The sequence below is a fragment of the Pleurodeles waltl genome, chromosome 7, assembly GCF_031143425.1.
Source record: "Pleurodeles waltl isolate 20211129_DDA chromosome 7, aPleWal1.hap1.20221129, whole genome shotgun sequence".
Classification (NCBI taxonomy): domain Eukaryota; kingdom Metazoa; phylum Chordata; class Amphibia; order Caudata; family Salamandridae; genus Pleurodeles; species Pleurodeles waltl.
The window spans coordinates 1024675405-1024699204 of NC_090446.1; the positions used below are offsets into that span (position 1 = coordinate 1024675405).

General features: G+C 47.8%; 1 protein-coding gene across 1 annotated transcript in view; it reads left to right on the forward strand.

Annotated features, from left to right (window-relative positions):
* LOC138245863 (ATP-binding cassette sub-family A member 9-like) overlaps positions 1–23800 on the forward strand; it is a 2236336-nt gene that overhangs the window by 1063891 nt on the left and 1148645 nt on the right. The window contains exon 21 of the mRNA XM_069199841.1: positions 17650–17777. Coding sequence (XP_069055942.1) covers positions 17650–17777 — 128 coding nt within the window. The remainder of the gene's footprint in view (positions 1–17649; positions 17778–23800) is intronic.

Sequence of the window (23800 nt, forward strand, 5' to 3'; positions counted from 1 at the left end):
CTCCGCTGGGCCCCGCCGTCTCAAGCACCGCTCCGCTGGGCCCTTCATCTCAAGCACCGCTCCGCTGGGCCCTTCCTGTCAAGCACCGCTCCGCTGGGCCCTTCCTGTCAAGCACCGCTGGCCCAATGACAGTGCCGGTTCTGTGTCGAGCTACTGTTCACGCTGCACTCGGGCCACCCTGCCTCCTCCATAGCCTGTGGTGACTGTTATCCACTTGAGAGACTGTGGCTTTGCACTCCCCAGGATGGCACAGTGGGCAACCCACCCACTGTAGAGACTTGAGAGACTGTGGCTTTGCACTCCCCAGGATGGCACAGTGGGCAACCCACCCACTGTAGAGACTTGAGAGGCTGTGGCTTTGCACTCCCCAGGATGGCACAGTGGGCAACCCACCCACTGTAGAGACTTGAGAGACTGTGGCTTTGCACTCCCCAGGATGGCACAGTGGGCAACCCACCCACTGTAGAGACTTGAGAGACTGTGGCTTTGCACTCCCCAGGATGGCACAGTGGGCATGGTGGCCCCTTCGTGGATTCTGGCGTCGTGGACTCATGTAGCTGTGGTGCCCCCCCTTCCCTTCACCCTGAGGTGCCTGTAGTTTTATCATCTGATGCCCCTGCAGTGTTCTCTCCAACTGACTCAGGTCTCCTGTGTGGGCTTTGCCCTTGTGTTGATACACTTTGGCCCACGGACAGTTGTAATTTCAGTGACTGTGCAGGACTTATTGCCTCAGTTTATCGGTTACGCAATATTTTTACTTGATTTTTTAAAATTATTTGTGCTATTTTACCATGACTTCAATGATCCTATTTTATGCATAAATTTAGTTTCTCAATTTAATTCTATCTTTTCATTATTCCGAGTGGTTTGGATGGTGTCACTGTGACTTGGTGCTCTGCATTGGTGTGTAGATAGTTGGGGGGTGGGTGTATTGCGTATGTGTGTGGCCGTAACCCTTCCTCCTCCTCCCTCCCCTGTGTCATAGGTGCGCTACTCACCGTTGTCGTCTGCGCCGGAGTTCGTACTCGTGGTAGATGAGCAGGTAGACGAGAGCAGGTAGGATGTTCAATTCGGGTTCCATGCTGTCCTCCGTCCTCGTGGAGTGCGTAGAGGTGTGCGTTTTCACGTTCGTAGTCTGTATCCGCCGTGTTTTTATCGGCGGTGCTCCCGCCCCGGAAAAGGTGGAGGATTGGTGAGTTGTGATAGTGTGGGCGGTACATTGTCTGCCGCCTGCCTGTTGGCGGTGACCGCCGCGCTGTTTGGTTGTCCCGCCGTGGCGGTCGGAGTGTTAAAGTGGCGGTCTGTGTTGGCGGTTCCCGCCAGAGTCAGAATTAATTTTTTTTTACCGCCTGCCTGTTGGCGGGTTGGCCGCCGCTTTATCACCGACCGCTAGGGTCAGAATGACCCCCTATATATTTAAAAAAAGATTTTCAACTTTGTAAAAAATTTTGTTTTATTTATAACATAGGTTAATTGTGATATACTATCTTTACTTTTATTACATTTTATTTGTAATCGTAAGGGAAAGTGACAACTCAGTGACCATACACTGGGTGAAAACAACAGACAGTAGAGAGGTAGTAGTGTTAAAGTTCATGTAGTAGGCAGGTTTGTATTCTTACCTGTGTCTCACTGGAAATATTGCTGGATCACTGAGCCCCTGTTGTCCATGTCTTCTTCTTCTGCTTCCTTGTCTTCACTGTCCACAGGCTCCACAGCTGCAACAACACTGCCATCTGGACCATCCTCCTGCAGAAAAGGCAACTGTCGTCGCAAAGCTAAGTTGTGAAGCATACAGCAGGCCACGATGATCTGGCACACCTTCTTTGGTGAGTAGAATAGGGATCAACCTGTCATATGGAGGCACCTGAACCTGGCCTTCAGGAGGCCGAAGGTCCGCTTGATTATCCGACGTGTATGCCCATGTGACTCATTGTAACGTTCCTCTGCCCTTGTCCTGGGATTCCTCACTGGAGTCAGTAGGAATGACAGGTTGGGGTAACTAGAGTCACCTGCAAATGGCGAGGGACAACTGTTAGACACACACTAACCTGTAGAGATATCCCCAGACCCAGACAACTATTCCCACTGTCTTGCTTCCAGGTGCTCACCTAATAGCCACACACGGTGCCTCTAGAGTTGACCCATCACATAAGGGATGCTGCTATTCCGCAGGATGTAGGCATCATGTACTGAACCAGGGAACTTGGCATTCACATGGGAGAGGCACTGGTCTGCCAAACATACCATCTGTACATTCATGGAATTGTAACTCTTCCGGTTTCTGTACACCTGTTCACTCCTGCGGAGGGGTACCAAAGCCACATGGGTCCCATCGATGGCACCTATGATGTTGGGGATATGTCCCAGGGCATAGAAATCACCTTTCACTGTAGGCAAATCCTCCATCTGAGGGAAAACGATGTAGCTCCACATGTGTTTCAGCAGGGCAGACAACACGTTGGAAAACATAGGCTGGGACATCCCTGATGCTATGGCCACTATTGTTTGGAATGACCCACTTGCAAGGAAATGGAGCACTGACAGCACCTGCACTTGAGGGGGGATTTGTGTGGGATGGCGGATAGCTGACATCAGGTCTGGCTCCATCTGGGTACACATTTCTTGGATTGTGGCACGGTCAAGCCTGTAGGTGATGATCACATGTCTTTCCTCCACTGTCGACAGGCCCACCAATGGTAGGTGCACCGGAGGATACCGCAATCTCCTCACATGTCCCAGCGGACGGTGCCTATGAAGGACAACAGTGAGAACAGAGTCAACCAACTCAGAGGTACGTACCCACAGCTTACCTAGAACACGAATCATAATCCAAAAAGTGGCCTGTATGTGTGTTGAGTCTAGGCCTAGGTATGTGTGAAGCAGTTAAAAATGAAGCCATGTGGGCCCCTGAAATGGCGGCTGCCTGACCTCTAAAGTGGGACAATGGGATGTGAGGTAACTGCACTGGCGTTGTACACCGTCGTGGTAGGCGGTCGAAGACCGCGGCGCAATGCTGCATTGGTTAACATTGGACCCTATGGGTCCCAGGAGCCAATGACGATGTACGCCGGCGGTGATGGTACGCACCGCCATGGACGTGACCGCCATTTTCTATCTGTTCAATCACTCGATACCTGATCTTCGACAGGAGAGGACCGACACTGCAAGTGCTGCTGCGATCTCAGTGTGGAAGAGACAATGGCTCAAGTGTCTGGGGAAAGGGCCCCTGCCTTCACATCGGAGGAGTTGGAGAAACTCATGGACGGGGTCCTCCCCCAGTACACGCTACTCTACGGTCCTCCAGACAAACAGGTAAGTACTCTGGGAGCATGCTGTATGGGCTATGCTTGTGTGGAGTGGGGTGGATGTAAGAAGGGGGGAGATTGCAGTGTGCATGGAACAATGGTGAGTGCATGTGCCACATGGCAAGGGTAAGGATGGGGGCCAATGACTGTGACGGTGAAGTTGGTAATAAGTTTCTCTTCCCCCTGTACAATTCATGTAGGTCAGCGCCCACCAGAAAAAAGATATTTGGCGTGCCATCGACAAGGACGTCCAGACCCTGGGGGTCTACCACAGACGGACATTCGCCGCTGGAGCAAGAAGACGGCAGAGGCTCAGCTGGGGATGGCCTCCCAACGTGGGAGGGGTGCCCGTCACACCATGACCCCCCTGATGTTCAGGGTTCTGGCGGTTGCGTACCCGGAGTTGGATGTGCACTTGAGGGCATCACAGCAGCTACAAGGGGGTGAGTACACGCTCATCCTGCTGATTTTGCGCAGTGGAGGTGTCTGGGTGGGGGAGGTCGGCTGTGGGTTTCCCTAGGTCAGGGCGAGTTCCATAGGCAAGGCCCGTCCGTAAGGCAGGCCATGTGGCACCCCACCCCACCTGTGTACAGTGCCAAATACACCTAGTCATGCTCCTGTGTCATCCATGTGTTCAGATGTCATCCATAGCCTTGTAGGCCATGTCCCTGGGATTGAACAGTGGAGCCCAAGTGCGCGGCGTAGTGCAGGGGGCTTCTGTGTCTGTCATGTCCGCCAATGGTATCGGTAATGCATGCACTCAACATGTCTTTCTTCTGTCGTCCTCCCCCTTTTTGTGGTCTCCCTATTCTTGTGTGCATTAGCATCATCTGGAGGAGGAGCAGTGGCACCGGAGCACGAGGGGGCTGCATCCCACATGGCCATGGAGGGCCATACTACTGACTCGGAATTCACCAGTGGGACGGAGGGCGAGGGCGAGGGGAGCTCCAAGGCGGGGACAGGAGCTGAGACCAGCGTCACGGACTCGTCCTCTGATGGGAGCTCCCTTGTGGTGGCGGCAACATCTGTGCCCCCCCCATCTACAGGTACAGCCGCCACCCCCATCCAGCACCGCCCTCCCAGCAGCCCCTCAGCATTTGCCCTGTGCCCGCTCACCCGGGAGGGTAGGCATCACCTTCGCCCCAGGCACCTCAGGCCTTGCCCCAGTCACCCCTGCTGCCCTCAGTGAGGAGGCCATTGACCTCCTCAGGTCCCTCACTGTTGGGCAGTCTACCATTTTGAATGCCATCCAGGGTGTCGAAAGGCAGTTGCAACAAACCAATACATTCCTGGAGGGCATTCATTCTGGTCAGGCGGCCCTTCAGCAAGCTTTTCAAACTCTGGCCTCAGCACTGATGGCAGCCATTGTCCCTGTGTCTAGCCTCCCCCTCCAACTTCCTCCACCCATACCCAATCCCCTGTACCCCAGCCTATCCCAAGCACACCTCTAGACCAGCATGCACACACATCAACACACAAGGGAAGCTCAGGCAAAAATAAGCACCATACATCCCACAGGCACTCACGCAAGCATCACACACATGCAGACACACCAACATCCACTGCCTCCACTGTGTCCCCCTCCTCCTCGTCTCCCTCCTCCCTCCCAGTCTCGTCTCCACTCACACCTGCATGCACTACATGTACAGCCACTACTGCCATCACCAGCACACACACCACCACACCCCGCTCACATGCAGTCACCACCCCCACTACCATTCACACGTCCCCTGTGTCCTCTCCCAGTGTGTCTGTGACGCTACCTCCCAAGATACACAAACGCAGGCACACACCCACCCAACAGCCATCCACCTCACGACAGCCTCCTACGCATGCACCTTCACCCAAAGTCAGCAAACGAACACCTCCTACAACCACAACCTCTTCCTCCACTCCCAAACCCCCTCCAGCTACCCGTCCCAGTGTCTCCCAAAAACTTTTCCTGTCCAACCTGGTCCTCTTTCCCACACCTCCCCCACCCCGTCCGTCTCCTAGGTCCCGAACTAGCACCTCAGCTACAACATCTCCGGGACCAGTGGTGCCTGTAGTCACCGGAATCTGGAGTGCACCGGCCACCAGGGCAGCCAGTGTGGCACGGAGTCACAGCACGGACAGTTCCCCACCTGTCAAGCATCAAAAGTTGCCCAGTGCCCAGCAGGAGAGGGGGAAGACTCCAGCCACTAAAGCCGCTCCCAGGGGTCCCGGTGGGAGTGTGGAGTCAGCTGCGACACCTTCCAAGGTGGGGAAGGGCCACAAGAAACCTGGAAAGTCTGGGAAGAGCAGCACGTTGGAGGAGACCACCATCATCCCCGCTGCCCAGGAGGCCACCACCATCATCCCCGCTGACCACCAGGCCACCGCCATCATCCCCGCTGGGCCAGAGAGGACTGCCATCACAAGCCCCGCTGGGCTAGAGAGGACCGCCAGCACAAGCCCCGCTGGGACAGAGAGGACCGCCAGCAGCTGAATCACTGCAAAGGAGCCCGCCGCTCCAAGCACCACTGAACAGGGCACCGCCGCCCCAAGGACCACTGAACAGGGTACTGCCGCTCCAAGCACCGCTGAACAGGGCACCGCCGCTCCAAGCACCGCTGAACAGGGCACCGCCGCTCCTAGCACCGCTGAACAGGGCACCGCTGCTCAAACAGGGCACCGCCGCTCCAAGCACCGCTGAACAGGGCACCACCACCTCAAGCACCGCTGGCCCATGAGCGCCAAGGGCACTGACGCTACTGAGTCTGTCATGAGCACGATGAAGCACTCTGGGCACAATGCCCCCTCCAGAACCAGTAGAGAGATACATCCACTACCTCTGTCCTTAGCAGGATGAAGCACTCTGGGCACAATGCCCCCTCTAGAACCAGTGGAGACTGTTATCCACTTGAGAGACTGTGGCTTTGCACTCCCCAGGATGGAACAGTGGGCAACCCACCCACTGTATAGACTTGAGAGACTGTGGCTTTGCACTCCCCAGGATGGAACAGTGGGCAACCCACCCACTGTAGAGACTTGAGAGACTGTGGCTTTGCACTCCTCAGGATTGAACAGTGGGCATTTGGCCCCCTCGTGGATTTGGCGTCGTGCACTCAACCGGCTGAGGTGCCCCCCCTTTCCCTCCACCTGAGGTGCCTGGTTTCTTGCTCTCTGATGCCCCTGGAGTGTTCTCTCCGTCATGGTCGGAGATCTTGTGTGGGCCTCGCCCATACCGTGTGGGCCCAGTGTTCCATGGACTTAATTGGAGCACTACCTGGACTACTATGCTTGGTGCATATTTTGTTTATGGTGTATATATATATTTTTGCCTCCTTGATTTTAATATATTACAATGGTTACACTCATTTTCTTTTGTCTTTGCATTCTTCCAGGGGGTTTGGAGGGTGTAACTATCATGTATAAATATGTATTAGTGTGTGTGTTGTAATGGGTGAGGGTGGGGGTGTTGCGTGTGTGTGTCCCTGTTTTTTCCCTCCCCCCTCCCTTGTGTCGTAGGTGCAGTACTCACCGTGGTCTTCGCCGCTGGTGTTCGTGCTCATGGTAGAGGAGCAGGAAGACTATCACAGGGAGGATTTGGAGTTCCGGCTCCATGGTGTCCTGGTTCCTCGTGGGGTGTGTAGAGGTGAGCGTTTTCCCTTCGAAATCCTGTTTCCGCTGTGTTTTTATCCGTGGTGAATCCGCCCCAGAAAAGGTGGCGGATTGGTAGGTTGTGATACTGTGGGCGTTACTTTGTCCTCCGCCTGTCTGTTGGCGGTGACCGCCAAGCTGTTTGTTTGTACCGCCGCGGCGGTCGGAGTGTTAAAGTAGCTGTCTTTGTTGGCGGTTTCTGCCACGGTCGTAATTGCAAATTTTTTACTGCCGGCCTGTTGGCGGTCTTACCGCCGCTTTAACACTGACCTCCAGGGTTGTTATGACCACAATAATGTTTTTGGTGGATTATCACACTAAGTGGTTTGTTGTCAAAGTAGTTGATCAGGTAAGTACTTTGTAAGTTATAGAATTCTTTGAAGAGTCATTCATGGAGGAAGGGATTCCCAAAACAATTGTATCAGACAATGGCGTACAATTTGTGTCACTTGAAATGACTGATTATTTACAGAAGATGGGAATTGTACATGAAAGGGTTGCTCTGTTCCGTCCACAGGCTAATGGCGTGGTAGAAAAGGTAAATCGTATAGTGATGGAGAATATTCAGTTATCATTGGCCAATCATCTTCCTTGCTGAAGGGAGTTGAGCAAGATAATGTGGACATACCGTACAAACCCCACATCACCATTTGTAGCCTTAAAAGGAAGAAAGCCAGATGTGAAAGAGTGTCCTATGTGGTTAAAAAGTAAAGGAACAGTAATAGTAGACAGGGAGATGGTAAGAGGAAAAGTTGAAAAAATGCAAAGGAAGAACATCCAACATTATAACAAAAGAATGGGTGTGAAACTTTTTCACATATAGAGGGGTGACTGGGTGGTGACAAGGAAAGGTGGAATTGTCTTAAAAGAGGATAGCAGATATTCTGCTCCTCAGTTGGTCAAGGATGTTAAACGAAATGTGGTAGTCTTGGAGAATGGCTTGTCATAGAGTATGGGGAGTGTATGTAAAATTAATCGTTAAATTCGCGAATTCAGTTTCATTTTTTTTTGTGAGGCATTCATTAGTTTATTGTTAGTCATTGTTGATGTAGGTTTATTATGTTGTTTATGTATTGTAAAGGGGGGAGATGTGTGGAGATAACCTGTAGCGATGTGACAGGAGAAGGATTGAATGTGATGGTGTAGGCGGTGAAGTCAGATGGAACAGTGGGCACTGAGAAGAAGGCTGGAAGGGGAGAGGACTAAAAGGTGGAGCTGTGCTGAAGATATTGTAATACAATGAACCTGGAATAAAATGGAAGTTAAAAGAAAAGGATCTGTGAGAGAGTGATCTTTACAGTCACCTAGATGATTTCTGCAGCTGGAAAGGGTATTTCGACAAAATATTGAATTCAAAATATCGAGATACTGAAATATTGAATTTTAAATACTGTGATCCACAAATATCGTGATGCAGGAATATTATTGACAAGAATATCAATTTTAGAGGTAACAATATCGATGTTAAAAATATATATGTTGTAATTATCGATGTTAAAAATATCTATGTTGTTAATATTGATGTTAAAAGTATGTTGTTAATATCATTTGCAAAAATATCATTGTCAATAATATTATTTTGATTATTTTTATGTGTTTTAGTAGATGTTTTAATTGTATATGGTATAAATTGCATAAATATTGCTAATGTTTTTAATATAGTTTATAGATTATTAGTTGTTTTTTAATTGAATGTATTTGTTTATTGTAATTTTTAGTGTTGTAGTGGATTTTGAGTTTTGTAGGGGTGTAGGGTTGACATTCTTTAATTATAATTAATTAATATTCCTTTTTTAATTATTGTAAAGAATTTAATTGATAATTATGTAAATGTTCTAATTAATTTGTTTTTCAGTTAAGTTTTAGGTGTGGGCTGTAGGGGTATAGGATTGGAAGTAATTTAATGATAATTAATAATTACTAATTAACTGATAATGAATTATGTTACTTGTGTAAATATGATATTGTTTAGATAAATGTCAGGCGTGTGCTGTGTTTTCATGGTTAAAGGGCGGAAAGTTAAATAATAGATAATTTATTGATAATTAATTATTACTTTATTATTTATTTTTAATTGATAATTATGTAAAGTTGCATTTTAGTTGTGTGTTATTTAGTTTGTACAGTAATGCGGGAAAGGTATTTAAGTAATTATATATTTAAAAAAAGATTTTCAACTTTGTAAAAAAAATTTTTTTATTTATAACATAGGTTAATTGTGATATACTATCTTTACTTTTATTACATTTTATTTGTTGACTGTTATGTTTGTGGGACTAAAGTATGGTATTTTAATTATATGAATAATATTTGTGTTAATTGATAATAATTATTAGGTTTTGTGACAGTTATGTTATTTTTTTAACATTTTGGTTAAAATTTAGAGATGTAGGGGCTTATTACAACTTCGGCATTCTTTGGACCACTGTGCCCTCTTTGGTGGTCCGACTGCGGCCTACTTGGTAATCCGACTGCTTGATTATGATACCTGTGTTCAGACCGCCACAAGACTGCCGCCACTGCCGACATTCGAGCTACGACGATGGCGGCGGTAGGGACAGTGGCGGTCAATGATGGCAGTGTATTATGATCTGCCTCTCCGCCGACCTTTTCATGGCAGGGACACCGCCATGAAAAGGTTGGCAGAAAGGCAGGTAAAGGCCACAATAAAGGACCCCTGGGTGCACTCCCATTCTCAGCGTCTCTGCGCCGGAGACTTGTTAAATTGTATGGGAATGTTGAGGAAGTTATAGATATCTGAGAGTATGCGCTTGTCTTCTGAGCGAGTGATCGGCCACCTTTCAAAACTGGTCAGCAGGTGGCTCGCATGAAGGCAGATGTTTAGCTGTAGTAGCCAATGCCTCAGGGCCAAGTATTGTCATCGAACAGTGGAGGGCATGTCATAACATGTTTGTAATTGTGAAAAGTCCATGATGCCCTCCACGTCAAAAACATCTCCCAGCCTCTTGCAACCCGCTTTCTGCCAAGTGTCAAAGGAGGAGCCTTGTGCTGCAGGGGAAACTCTGGGTTACCTATGAAGGGAGTCAGGGGCGACATGGCAAAAGATGGGTTGTAGCGAGTCTGGACTGCATCCCAGACTCCGATAGTGTCTCGTAAGACAGGGGAAATGTAGACGCCAGGTGGTCTATGGGCCTTAGGCAGCCAGGGTACTTTCCATATGTGGATGCCGGCCACTGCTTGATTGATGAAGCACCAGTGCTTCTCCGTGTGGGTTCTGGCCCACTCCACCATATACGTCAGTTGGGCAACCAGGTAGTATTTCTTTATGCATGGGATGCCCAGCCAGCCTTCTCCGGCAGCCAGATACGTGTATTTCCCCGCAATCTATGCCTTTTTGCCTCCCCAAATAAAATCATCAATAAGCCGTTGTATTTTAGCAGGGACTGAGGGGGGGGCTGCAGCAGCAGCGTTTGCATGACATACAGCATCTTCGGAAGCAGTGACATCTTAACTGCCGCTAATCTACCCAGCCATGATAACAGATATTTCTTCCAGGATTTTGAGTCTGGCCTGGCTCCCTGCAAAAGCCTCGTAAAATTGCTATCTATTGTGCATCCCAGCATTGAAAGTATTAGGAGGCCTAAGTAAGTTAGTCCCTGTTTTTGGAAGCATAATATGTGAGACACATATTTAAGTCTTTGAGAATTTCTAGGCTGAGATCAAACGTTTATGTTTATGAATGCATAGTAGTTACATGATTGATATTCAGAGTATGTCCATAGTCCAAGCCTCTGGCCATCTCTAGGTTCAGAGGTTGCAGTTTGTTCTTGTTCCATGATTCAAAGAAGGGGCTATGCCCAATTCATAAAGGGTCTCAATATGATATCACGGAGACGCCTTTACTAAAGAGTCTATTGGTGAGTTATACTGTTAAGAATGAGTGTATGCACTAGTTAGTTGTTCTAACCTTTTCTTTTCAGATCTCTCTCCCTGCAGTTCCCTACCCTACTTCCCTTCCCCCCGCCTGGCTTCATCAGAACTCTGTGCTATAATAGCTTTCTGAGTTGGTGACGCCGGGAGGTGGGCCTCTTGGTCAGCAGCGTGCAGATCCAGTGGAAAGAGACTGGCAACTCAGATACAACAGACTAATTTGTTCTAGGAGCACATTCACAGTGCACTGACTGGACTACAGAGATAATTTCAGGCTCTGGCCTCTACACTGACAGCAGCCAGTCACCCTTTGTCTACCATCCTCCCTCCACCTTCCTCTTCCCCATCCCAATCCCATCTTCCCTGACCCAGCCAAAGCACACAAACAGACAGGCATGCATCAACCTCAACATCCAAGGGTAGCGCTCACAAACATAAGCACCACAAGACACAACGCCAGCATGCATACAAGTAACATACACCTACACACACAGTAGCAGTCACAACCTGCCCTGACACCCCCACCGCTCCCAGCAACACACAACACCTGACACACCTGCAGACACCACACCAACATTCAGTGATGCAGCCACCACACCCATCCTACCTGCAGACATCACCCCAGCGGACCCTCAGACATCTACCCCAGTCACCACACCTGCAGACACTAGAACCACAGACACATCTACATGCAGCACATCCACCATACCTATAGTCACCACCCCAAAAGATAGCCACCCACCCACAACAGCATCCCCCTCATCTCCACCACCACTCAGCCCAAGAAAAATAAACGCCCACACTGACTGGAATGCAGGTATAATTTGCGGGGGCAAATTGCGACTCGCACCCGGAGTCGCACCGCAGATAGCGAGTCCGCTGTTTGCGAGGTCGCTTTTTGCGACCGCGCAAAAAACGGACTCACAATTTGCGAGTGGGTGTCGCAAATTGCGACTGTGCTGAAAATTGAATGCAGGTGCTAGAGAACACTCCAGAAACCACTCCAGAACACTCTGGAAAACACTTCCTGGCACATGATGATGACATCACAGCCAGGAAGTTTACAAATACACCTGGGAGGAGGGAGGACCACACCCTTTTAACTGCAGCACAGCTAACATCGCAACAGCAACCATGGCTGACACTCCCAGGAAGAGAAAGCTGAAGCTTGCAGAGAAGGAGCTGGAGGTGCTCACAGAGGAGTGCTGTCAGCACCATGATGAGCTTTTTGGGAAGGCAGCCCTCAATGTGCCAGACTCTGCCAAAAAACGAATTTGGCAGGAAATTCAGGAGAAGGTAAACTCCCTGGGGGTCAGCCACAGGAGTGTGGATGAACTAAAGAAGAGGTGGTACGACCTCTGCTCCCGGACCAAGGAGAGGGTGGCAGAAAGGCTCCGGGAGATGAGAGGCACAGGAGTGGGACCATCTTCCATACCACCACCCACAGCCCTGGAGGAAAGGGTGGAGGAGACCCTGGAGCCGGAGTCAGTAACTGGATTTGGAGAACTGGACACCTCTGAGCCCAGAACATCAACCGGTGAGTACCATGTGACATGCCTGTACCCCCATCAATGCCATACCCCCACCCACCATGTACACAGGGGCATGCACAACCAAGATAGCTCCATTTCAGAGTAGCATATACCAGCATGATGCATTATGGGCAATATAGTCAAGTAGGCAGTTAATAGGCAAATGTTTATTAGAAAGTGTGCAACAGATAGTAGACACTGACAGTGTTTTCCCCATGTCCCACAGGTCTCCCACAAGACACCACCACCAGCCACAGCAGCCAGGTGCCAATGGTCAGCCAGCCCCATGAGGAGACAACAGGAGCAGCCACCACTCCCACCTGCACCACCAACACCATCCCCTCTATGGCGACACCCGCTGCAACAGTGGTCTCGGAGCCTGCACCAGCAACAACCAGGAGTGCCACATCACACATCACAGGGCCTCCACCGCTGCGCAGGCGACGCAGGATGAGGAGAGCAGGGCTGCAGGCAGAGTCAGGGCTTCCATCCACCACACCGACGGAGGCACAACTGCTACGGGGTCAGCGCCTGCAGAATCAACAGTTAGGGCGGATTAGTGGGGTTCTGCAGCGCTTCGAAAGGAACCATGCAAACAGCATGCAGCAGGTTCATGCACAACTGGAGGTAATTGGCAACAACACTGGTGACCTAGCCCTGTCAATGCGTGAACTGGTGGCTGGACTGCTTACGCAGAGTGAGGGTGCGGGGCGCAGGGACCGCCAGCTGCTCCAAAGGCTGGACAGGATGGCCTCCTCTATTTGCAGACTGGCAGTGAACACAACTGGGCCGTCAAGGAGAACAGTCGGCCTCCAGGTTGAAATGGGCCACTTTGTGGGTGATGTGGCAAGGGGCCTAAGCCGGATCACCCATGTGATAGACCTCATGGAGGCACGGCAGGTGTCCAGGGGTACAGGGGATCCGGTAAAAGTCCAACTTTGTGCTGTTGATTTCTGCCTCATTCCTGGGTAGGTATATGTATCGGGACATGTGTGTGAGTAAGGCATCTAGGAATGCCCTGAGGAACCTTGATAGTGCACTTTGGGATACCCCACCTGCCACTGCAATGAACCCCTGATAGCTCCCCTAGGCCAAGAGGTGCAGTGAGCATAGCACTTGCACATGCGTAGGGATGGCGCAGCCACACAGAGTCGGGCGTTCTAGCTGTGGTTTGAGTAAATCTATTAAATCTAGTATAGCTGCACTGCTAAGTCTGTATTTATCATAGATTTCCTCCTCAGTTTGCTGGAAGATGGCTGCCTTGTTCTGTAAATCTTCTCCTGTCTCTGGCTCCTCCTCCTCCTCTGCTGGGCTGCGTGGGCTCTCCTCCTCACTCCTATCAGGTATATCTCCGCCATCTTGAGTAACCCAGATGCCTTCTGGGTCTCCTTTTATACTTTGGTAATGGTTACCACCTGCTCTGAGTTAGTGGTAAATTGGACATACAAACTGGGCTTTTTGCGACTAGTCGCAATTTGCGAGTTGCTATTGCATATGGTTTGCGACTTGCTCCGGATGGGTATGGCTTCCTGGAGGTGAGCGTCTTCTTTTATCCAGTTCATTTCCGCCTGGGTTTCCGTGATCAGACCACAGAGGAAATGTTGGCGGTGTGCAACCTCGTAATAAGTCTGATGGAAACTTGGTCTCCGCCGGCCTGCTGGTGCCTTGATTCTGCATCACACTGGCGGTGCCGTCGATGCTTTTGGGGGATTCTGTATGCATCACCATCATAGACATAATTTGGTGGTCCTCTCTTGCCACCACCAACATAACGGTCCAAGGACTGCAAAAGTCATAATGAGGTCCAATATGTTTCCAGTCTGTATTTATTTGTAAAAGCAGAAAAATACAGAAAATTGTCCTTTTTGTGAGTGACTCTCTATGCTGTCCTGCCTAAATTCCAGGCCAACAGCTGAGCAGAGAGACTGAAAGGGGTGTTAAAAAAAACTAAATGAGATTTCCTTAAATACAAGCCTATGTTAACATATATTTGTATATACTGCTAATAATTACATGTGGGTATAGTCTTTTGTTATATTTGTCTGTTTAATTCAGTAAAATGCAACAGGCATTGACATATGAGTGTTTGTGTATCAGTTAAAAAGTAAATGCGGAAATATACCATTTTATGACTTCATTTATTCTCAAAACACAAAATAAAAATGGATAATTACCAATAAAATGGGCAAAAAAATAAATATGGATAAATACAGACGGACATGTTAAAAAATAAATACCATAAAACCGGAAGCCCTAATTATAATTCTGAAAATGCAATTTTCAGGAAGTTGGTGTTTTCTGACATTAGCCATTTGTACCTGCTGCCTGTCTGTGATCACTTGTCTGGGTTGTGTGACAACTGGACTTTGCGTATTACCTCTAGACAGCCACACACAATGGGAGCTTAAGTGTGCATTGATGGGTCATCCTGGGAGGAAGGGAGGTTCTGTGCACAGCTTCCCTTATACCTGAATAGGCTATGTCCTATCTCCACTTAAAGGGCTACATAACCACTATAGTGAACCTAGAGGCAGGGCAGGGAGAGCAGGACTTTTGTGCACTACAAAGGCCTGTCTTTGAAGTCTCCCCACTTCAAAAGGTCAACTGGGTATAGGTAATAGACCTCTGACACCATCAACTCAGTACACTTCTGGAGAGACTGCCAGGAAAAATAACTGCTATGATACTGAAGGACTGCCACTCTGTTGGACTGCCGCTTTGCTGGACTTCTGCCTTGCTGTGCTGCCTTGCTGCTTACTGTTCCCCTGCCTGGGTGAGAAGGGCTGGACCTACTTCAGTTGAACCCAGAGTGACTCCAAGGGCTATGTGGTTGGTCTCCTGATCTGAAGTCTCAGGGACTTAAAAACTTCCACCCACCCTGCTCCTGCACCTGGACTCTTCCATCTGTGAATCTGCCCTGCCGAATAGTACCACCCAAGTCCTGGACCCTTAGAAGTGGGGCTAAGGTGTTTGCTAAAGTGGAACTGACGCATCCTCTGCTGCGAGAGCAGAACTGACTGACACATCGCCACTGCTGCGTGGATCAGAACCAGCGGCTCACCACTACTTCGTGGTTTGGAACCGATGTAGCAGACTTGCTTCTCCGCATCTTGGGATCAGTGCAACGCCTTTGGAACCGCCACTGCATGAAATTTTTCCCGCCGCCAGCTCCCTGCATCTCCCGACGGCAGCAGCCTTGACAATGATGCTACAGCTCCACATTGCAGCTTCTGCGCTCATTGGAACTAATGCATTGTTTCAGCTGCCTAATGCAACTGTGTTTCTGATCCATGCAGTGCTCAGCAACCAGGATTTTAAGCTACTTTGGTTCAGTCAGCCCAACTGGGTCCATATAGTTGGCCTGTGCTCCATCACAGTCAGCCTGAACTTTTGACTTTGTCCCAGTCTGGCATGACCAGATTTCCCCGGTTGGCACTTCTTGGACCACGGACTAAACATCATCTGCTACGCCAATGATACCCAGCTGATCACTGACCGAAAACCCCACAACTGCCAAGAAGAATTTCCACAATGGGATGGAAGCCTTCGCAACCTGGATGAAGGACAGCTGTCTCAAGCACAACTCTGACAAGATGGAGATCATCATCCTGGGACCATCCACATCAGCCTGGGATGACTCCTGGTGGCCATTGACCCTCGGCACCTCCCCCACCCCAACCACGCATTCAGCCTTGGCGTCATCCTGGACTCATTGCTCACTATGACCCGCCAAGTCAACTCAGTCACATCCTTTTGCTTTCACACACTCCGACTTCTCCAGATCTACAAATGGATCCCAAAGGACTTCCGCAAAACCGTAACACATGCCCTTGTTACCAGCAGACTCAACTATGGCAATGCCCTCTATGCCGGTACCACCCAGAAAAACCTCAAGAAATTACAGCACATCCAAAACGCCTCTGCCAGACTCCTCCTGGACATTCCCCGCCATGCACATAAGAGAACTTCACTGGCTCCCCATCGAGAAGAGAATTAACTTCAAGGTCCTTGTCCACGCTGACAAGGCCCTCCATGACATAGGACCCACCTACCTCGACCACTGCATTACCTTCTACTCCCCCACCAGACCTCTCTGTTCCAGTCAACAAGCACTAGCCACTGTACCCCGCATACGAACGTCCTTGGCCTACCTCGCAACAAAGAGCTGCAACACCCTGCCCCTGCACCTCAGGCAGTCACCATTGCTACTCCAATTCATGAAGGACCTTAAAACCTGGTTCTCCGACTGAAGCTCAGACGGCAAACCCCCTTTGCACCTTTGAGACTGTTATGGGTGAGTAGCTGTGCTTTATTCACCCTCATTTGATAACTAGTCATCCACTTTCTTGCCGCATTTCACCATAGTAATTCCCTATGCTAAGTCTTTCAGCTTTTTTAAGTGGACAAAAGATAGCAATAATAGCACCACTCGTCTTCAAGAATGATCTGAGTTGCTTCATTCCAACTCACACAATCCATTCCTTATCAAAGACCCGCAGGGTCTTTTCCCTAAAGTCATAACACACTTCAAAATAGCTCACGCTATCCAAAAACTCTTACATGTAGGTCTACCACAAACTTCAATGATAAAGTCCATCCCACTGGAGACAAAGGAAACTCCAGAACGAACCCCCCAAAAATGTGACCCTAACATGCTTTCTCTTTTAACACTTTAATCACTCAGTAAATCAGTAAATTAATATTATGATTGATGCTATTTATTCATAATGGTTTTGTAAAACTTTGCATTGAAGTTGCACTACTTCTGAATGGGTTCTGCTGCAATTATTACAGAAAGTCATTACAGAATGGCTATTTAGTTAACAGTTGTAAGTCAGTAAATCACAACCCGGCACCATAAATCTGAAGAAAGAAGATCAGCTGTCCCTGCTCACACACATAGGCATTGTGTCACGTTGTAGTCTTTCAATGCAGGGTTAACGCCATTGAGTGTTTTCTTTCTATACTAATACTTACCAAAGGATGAAACCATCAAACAGGAGCACACGGCCCTTCATAGAAACAATTATAGCAAAGCAGGTTCAACATCAGCATGACCTCACCATGCATTGAAAGGTGAGCTTGCCTGCTACCTTGAGTATAGGCAAAAAACGGATAGCCTTGGTCCTACGGCATGAATGTACACAAAATATCTTGCTGCTCAAGTTTGCCTCGTTATTTAGTTAACCAAACATTGTCAACATTTATTATGTTTAGAGTTGAAGGGAATGCATTGATGTCGTTATTTCTTTGGAAACCTTGATAAAAAATTAACAGGACTGTTTTTTCCATAACAGGTTCTGAAATTGATAACTTTGTCAACTCCGTCAAGGGTCAGAATATACTGGTGGATGTTAATAGCAGCTACAAGTCCGATGAAGACATGCCATATAATCTTGTACTGAGTGTGTCTCGCGAGGAACAGGTGAATTTTCAATTATTCTGTGATAATAAATCCATAGTAGGGGCCTCAGTGATGAATAGATGCTGAATTTCTTAGCTACAAATAATGGGTCTGGTCAGAAATGTGAATGTCAATTCACCATTCAGTTTTCTTCCTTTTCCATAACATATCTGAAATGTTACAGATTTAGGTATTTTCACTATTAGTTTTTTGGGCGGCATACACTTGTTTCTTTATAATCTAATTGCAGTCCATATTATGGTAGTGCTCCTAAATGATTCAGTGTCTTACAAACCAAAGGAACATGTCATAACAGTGAGCTCACCAGAGAAACTAGAGTGCCCATGGTTTGTGGGCAGCTGGAAGTTTTAGGTTTAATTGAACTTTCCATATCCATCCCTGCACACCGAATAATCCATTTAGCATTAAAGAGAATGTTAGTGTACCCCCTCATTAATTATAGGAGTAAAGGAAAGGTTTTCAATTAAGAGTTAGGGTTAATTATTTACTTATATGAGGTTAATTGAGCCTACTTAAGTATTACTATAGGGATTACACATACAGTAGAAGTATCTATTTAAATCAATTGAACTTAATAGAAATGAAATAAATTAAGGATTCGGTTTAGGGTTGAAAAATGTGATGTATTTACAATTAAAATCAATTCAGATTAATTAAGAGTTAGTGTTTTTGGTTAGATTGTAATTTCACGTAATTTCAAATAATTAAGTGTTACTGTTTATTATTAAAGGATAAGAGTTTGGTGAGGGTTAGGATTGCTGGTAGGGTTATATTAAAGATCAATAGTTAATTTAATATAAAATAATTAAGTTTGAGGATTAAGGTTGGCAGTGGGTACATTAAGGTTGCTAATGAAATATGTACTTCATTTTGTTTTAAGGAAATGTCACATACGTATTGATCCGATTAAATAAACATGGCATTTAAATACACACTGCTATTATGTTAATTGTGCTTTAATTAAAAAAGGTTGAGGTGGTCATAAAGATAGGGTATATTGTGGTTGATACAGTTAAACATATTTCTAAATGGTAGTTTATCAAATGTAATTGGTTTTGAGTTAGTAACAAAGAGAGTGAATGTTAAAGAGTGTACAACCACTGAAGCTATGATCCAAGGGTTAGCCTGCAGAGTATTCCGCTCCTATGGCACCTAAAGCTCCTGTCAGCGTGACACAGGAAATGAAATAACCCTGCGAGACTAATTGCAGAGGCCCAACAGCAGGTGTAATTTGCAATTAAGGACCCTGGTACACAAAGCCTACTAATTTTGATACAACATACTGAAGTGATAAAAGTCTTTACTGGACTCTGCCCTCCTTCTCCTGATTACAGCGATCGGTTGGTGGGTGAAATATGTGCATATTGAAAATTACAAGAAAATACACATATTATATACAACAATCAAGTGTTGCCCTTTGTTGTTAGCACTCGATTTTGTAAACATCTACAATTTTCACTTGACTATGGTCTATTCGCAAAGCTCACGTTTTAATCTAGCTCTGGAACTAAACTGTAAATTCTGTGATTGTGGGCAAATCACTTAGGGTCTAATTACAAGCTGTAAGGAATTCTGTGTGGAGATTCTGGCTGAAATTTCTAAAACTGGCTGGACTTTCCACACATAATTACTGCAGTTATGGTCCAAATGTACAAAGCCATTTATCATTTCTTAATGGTACGACCTGGTATTTCGGGCTGCTAAGAAATGCTAAATGGGCTTTTCAGATTTACAAAGCCTTTTAGGAACCGCAAATTGCAATTTCTACCTAGTAGAAATCGTAATTTGCGATCCTCTAAATAGGAAATTGCAAATAGGGATTACCTATTTGCGATTCCTATTCAGATGTACAAAGAATTTCCTACATGTGAATTGAGCATTTTGGAAATGCAATTACCATTGACTCCAAGTTGATGGTAGCCATGTGCAATTTTAAAAAAAGACCCCAAAGAAGCTTTTTTTGAAAGTGCAGTAGAGCACATACATGCCCCTAGGGGATATGTGTGCTCTACATTTGCACCACTATGTTTGGGATGCATTGTTAGCACGTCTGACCTTATTTGGGTGCTCATCTTTAGTTTATAAGGGGACGCGGTAGAGGTTCAGTGGAACTTTTGACTGCGTTTAAGAAGTTCACACCCTAAGCCCAATATATCATAAATATCATCAAAACAAACAGTAAAACTCTTTGGAGTCTGTAACTTATCACACACCATGACCCGTTTGGTCATGAATAACTACACCTTATGTACAAGTTAGAAAATGTATCTACCTGATTAACAATGCTAATATCACGTAAATTAGTCGGGAACCCACATGGTATACATACAAAAACAACACTGGTTGACCAAATCTTCTAAAGAATCTCAACTTGAATAAAGCATTAAAAATGAATCCCTCTAAACCCAGAGTACAAATCAACAACAGAAGTAACTGAGCAATGGAAATAACATACAGTTTAATTCTAACAATTGAGTAACATCAACTAGCAAATTAGTTTGATGGAAGAAAACCTCACTATCCTCAGATTAGGATTAGCATGTTTGGGCTTCAAGCAAAATGTTTTAGTCAACATGAATTTGGAAAGCATCTAACTATAACTCTATCAAAAACAGCAGTTGGCCTCAAACAAAGGACAAATTTGCAACAAGAAACATTAGCATTTGTTATGCCTCTCCTCATCGATCAGCAAGCTTCAATTATTTTTGCTGCATTTATTTTTGTCAGACATCAGTTTGATCAGAATCAGCAACGGGACAGTGAAAGGGAAATGGTTCAGAATCAGGGACTCTAAGCTCTCCGAACAATTAGAAAGCAATGTCTAAGGGATCAGCATTCAGCATCAGAAGTCTAAGCAAATTAAAGTTAAAGATCAAAATTCTCTAAGTAAGAGAATCAAAAAGTGAGCACACCTCATCAGTATTGTAGAAAATCGAGAATGGGCAATATTGAGCTCACACCTTTCGGCACGATCAGGTTAAGCTAAAGTTGTCCCACGTTGTCATTGGTCCAAGAATCGTACGATAGCCATTAGTCCAATAAAATTAGTATTGCGAATCTAATATATAACGAAACAGTCTTTCACACATTCATGATTGGCTCCTTTTCTTCTGCGCACATCGTCCTACTCGTCAGGAAACATTTTAGTATCCATCCATCCTTCCAACAGTACATCCATTGTTAGTTCCTGGGGGGGGGGCACAATAATGCCTGTTTTACCTAACAGCAGAAAAGGAGCGTCCTGCTCCTAACGCAGAGGCCAGGCGGAAGGGGCACTCCCCGCGCCTTCCCCTGGTCCTGCTGTGAAGCCACAAGAAGATCAGACTCCTCCTGGGGCCCAAGCAGACACTCGCCTGCACCCAATGCAGTGCGCAAGTGTTCTTCCAGCTTCCCGGGCCGCTGCGGTGATCTTATTTAAAGGGGCACAATGCAGCAAGGAGCCTACGAGCTCCCAAGGCTCCATAAGTGCGCTGCAATCAGCGCTATGGCAGCCGCAAATCTGGAGAAGCACCCCTCGTGAATGAATGGATGCACAGGTCAGGGGCCACATCACCCTGCCCCTGGGGAGCAGAATCTTAAGACAAGGTCCTCAGGTGGAGGGCCCAGCTACAGACCAGGGAAAGGCAGCAAGTGGCAAGTCCTTCACAGTGACCAGGCAGGTCACAGGTCAGCACAGCAGCAGGAGTCCATGGCGGTTCCTGCTGAGTCCTTTCAGCCTTTGGTGTCCAGTTCCAAGATGATTCCAAGAGTCTCCAAATTGTGGGGAAAATTCCCCTGTACTTATAGTCAGTTCTTACAGTGTTTTACAATGGTAGGGAGAGGAGGTTCCAGCCAGTTACAACTGCTTCTGGGAGTGCCCCCTCTCTCCTTTCAGCACAGGCTCCAAACATCAGTGGGGGGTTAACGGCCCTATTGTGTGAGGCCAGGGCACAGTTTTTACAAATGCAGGTGTGCCCCTCCTCTCCCTTCTCTCAGCCCAGGAAGACTATTCAGTATGCAGATGCACCTCTGTGACACCTACACCCTCCCTGTGTACAGGCTGTCTGAAAAGTATGCACAAAGCCCCAACTGTCACTCTGTCCAGACGTGGATTGGAGTCAAGCTGCAAAACACCAGAGTCATAAGCACAGATAAATGCGCACTTTCTAGAAGTGGCATTTCTGTGATAGTAATAAAAAATACACCCACACCAGTAAGCAGCATTTATTATCACCATCACAACCATACCAAACACGCCTACGCTACCCCTCATAAATCAGACAATACCCCTTACACATAAGGCAGGGCATTTCTAATGCAATCCTATGAGAAGGCAGCACTCACAGCAGTGAGACACCAAGTTAGGCTGTTTGTCACTACTAGGACAGGCCATGCAATATGGCACATGTCCTGCCTTTCTACATACATGGCACCCTGCCCATAGGGCTAGCTACGGCGTACCTTAGGGGTGACTTACATGTAGTAAAAGGGGAGTTCTGGGCCTGGCAAGTAAATTTAGATGCCAGGTTCCTGTAGCGGAAAACTGCGCACACAGGCCCTGCGCTAGCAGGCCTGAGACTGGTTTGAAAGTCTACTTCAGTGGGTGGTGCAAGCAGCGCTGCAGGCCCACTAGTAGTATTTAATTTACAGGCCCTGGGTATAGAGATACCAATGTACAAGGGACTTATAGGTAAATTAAATATGCCAATTAGGTATAAGCCAATCATACCAACTTTAGATGGGAGAGCACCTGCACTTTAGCACTGGTCAGCAGTGATAAAGTGCTCAGAGTCCTAGAGTCAACAGCGAGAGGTCAGAAAAACCAAGAGGAAGGAGGCAAAAAGACTGGGGATGAGCCTGCGTAAGGCAAAAAGTCCAACACAACCCCCTACCAGCCAAAAGCCAGGGGAGAACAATCAATACCTTGATGTACTTCTCTGATTGGGGCGATAGAACAAGGACCCAGGCCCACAACAGTATGGACATGTTCCAGTTCTACGCCTTCCTGACTCCACTTGAATCTCTCTGTCAATGCTTCCCAGGCAGCCTAGACCAACCCACGGGGGTTCTCTAGCTGCCAATGGACAGAACCAGGCCCCAGGCCATCTAGGAGGCTCTGGTCTCTGAAACCATATTGAGTGGGGGGCGGTAGCCCCAGGTGCAAAGCAACCTGTCTCCACTCCGCTCCCAATCAGTTCAGGGGCTCTACCCTGCCACTGATCCACCAACCTAGGGTCCGCACCAATAGGTTCTACAGGGGCTAGAGGCGAGGCTCTCCTCCCTCTACCAATCCGTCTACGATCCTGCCCTCCTCTCCTAGGAGGGGTATCACCAGAATCCACACTTGCCAGGGTGCTGGGTACAGCAGCCCTGCACAACTCTCTCGCCAGCCCAGGATCACTTCCTGGCGACTGGCCACCCAACCTAGGGACGACACCCTTGGGTTGCACCGGGGTCCGGGGCGGGCTTCCCCCTCCCTGAACCCCACTTCCAGAGTCCTGCATCTCCCGACCGCGGGAGAAGCCACCAGAAGTTTCACAAGGGGGGTGAGCACACTAACCGCCCCCCAACCAGGTCAGAATTAACCCCGTGAACCTGTCTATCTAGTCCAGGGACGACACCCTTAGACTGGACCATTGCCCAGCGAACCAGGACTTCCTTGGGAGCACACCTACCCCCTACCAGATCAGAGCTTACTCCCTGAATCTGCCAATCCAACCCAGAGTCACTACCCTGCAGTTGAACCACTGCCTGGCGCACCAGGACTTCCTTGGGAGCACACCTACTCCCCATCAGGTCAGAGTTAACCCCCTGAACCTGAGCATCCAACCCAGAGTCACCACCCTGTGGTTGAATCATTGCCTGGCGCACCAGGACTTCCTGGGGGGCACACCTACCCCCCCCCCCCACCAGGGAAACACCTTTCCCAAGGGCCACACAAGAGTCTGGCTGGCCCAGGTCTCCTGACCTCTGCCCATCTGACAGAGTCTGGATTCCCCCCAGCACAGAAATGGTTTCACCAAGGTCATTCCTGGGGGGATCTG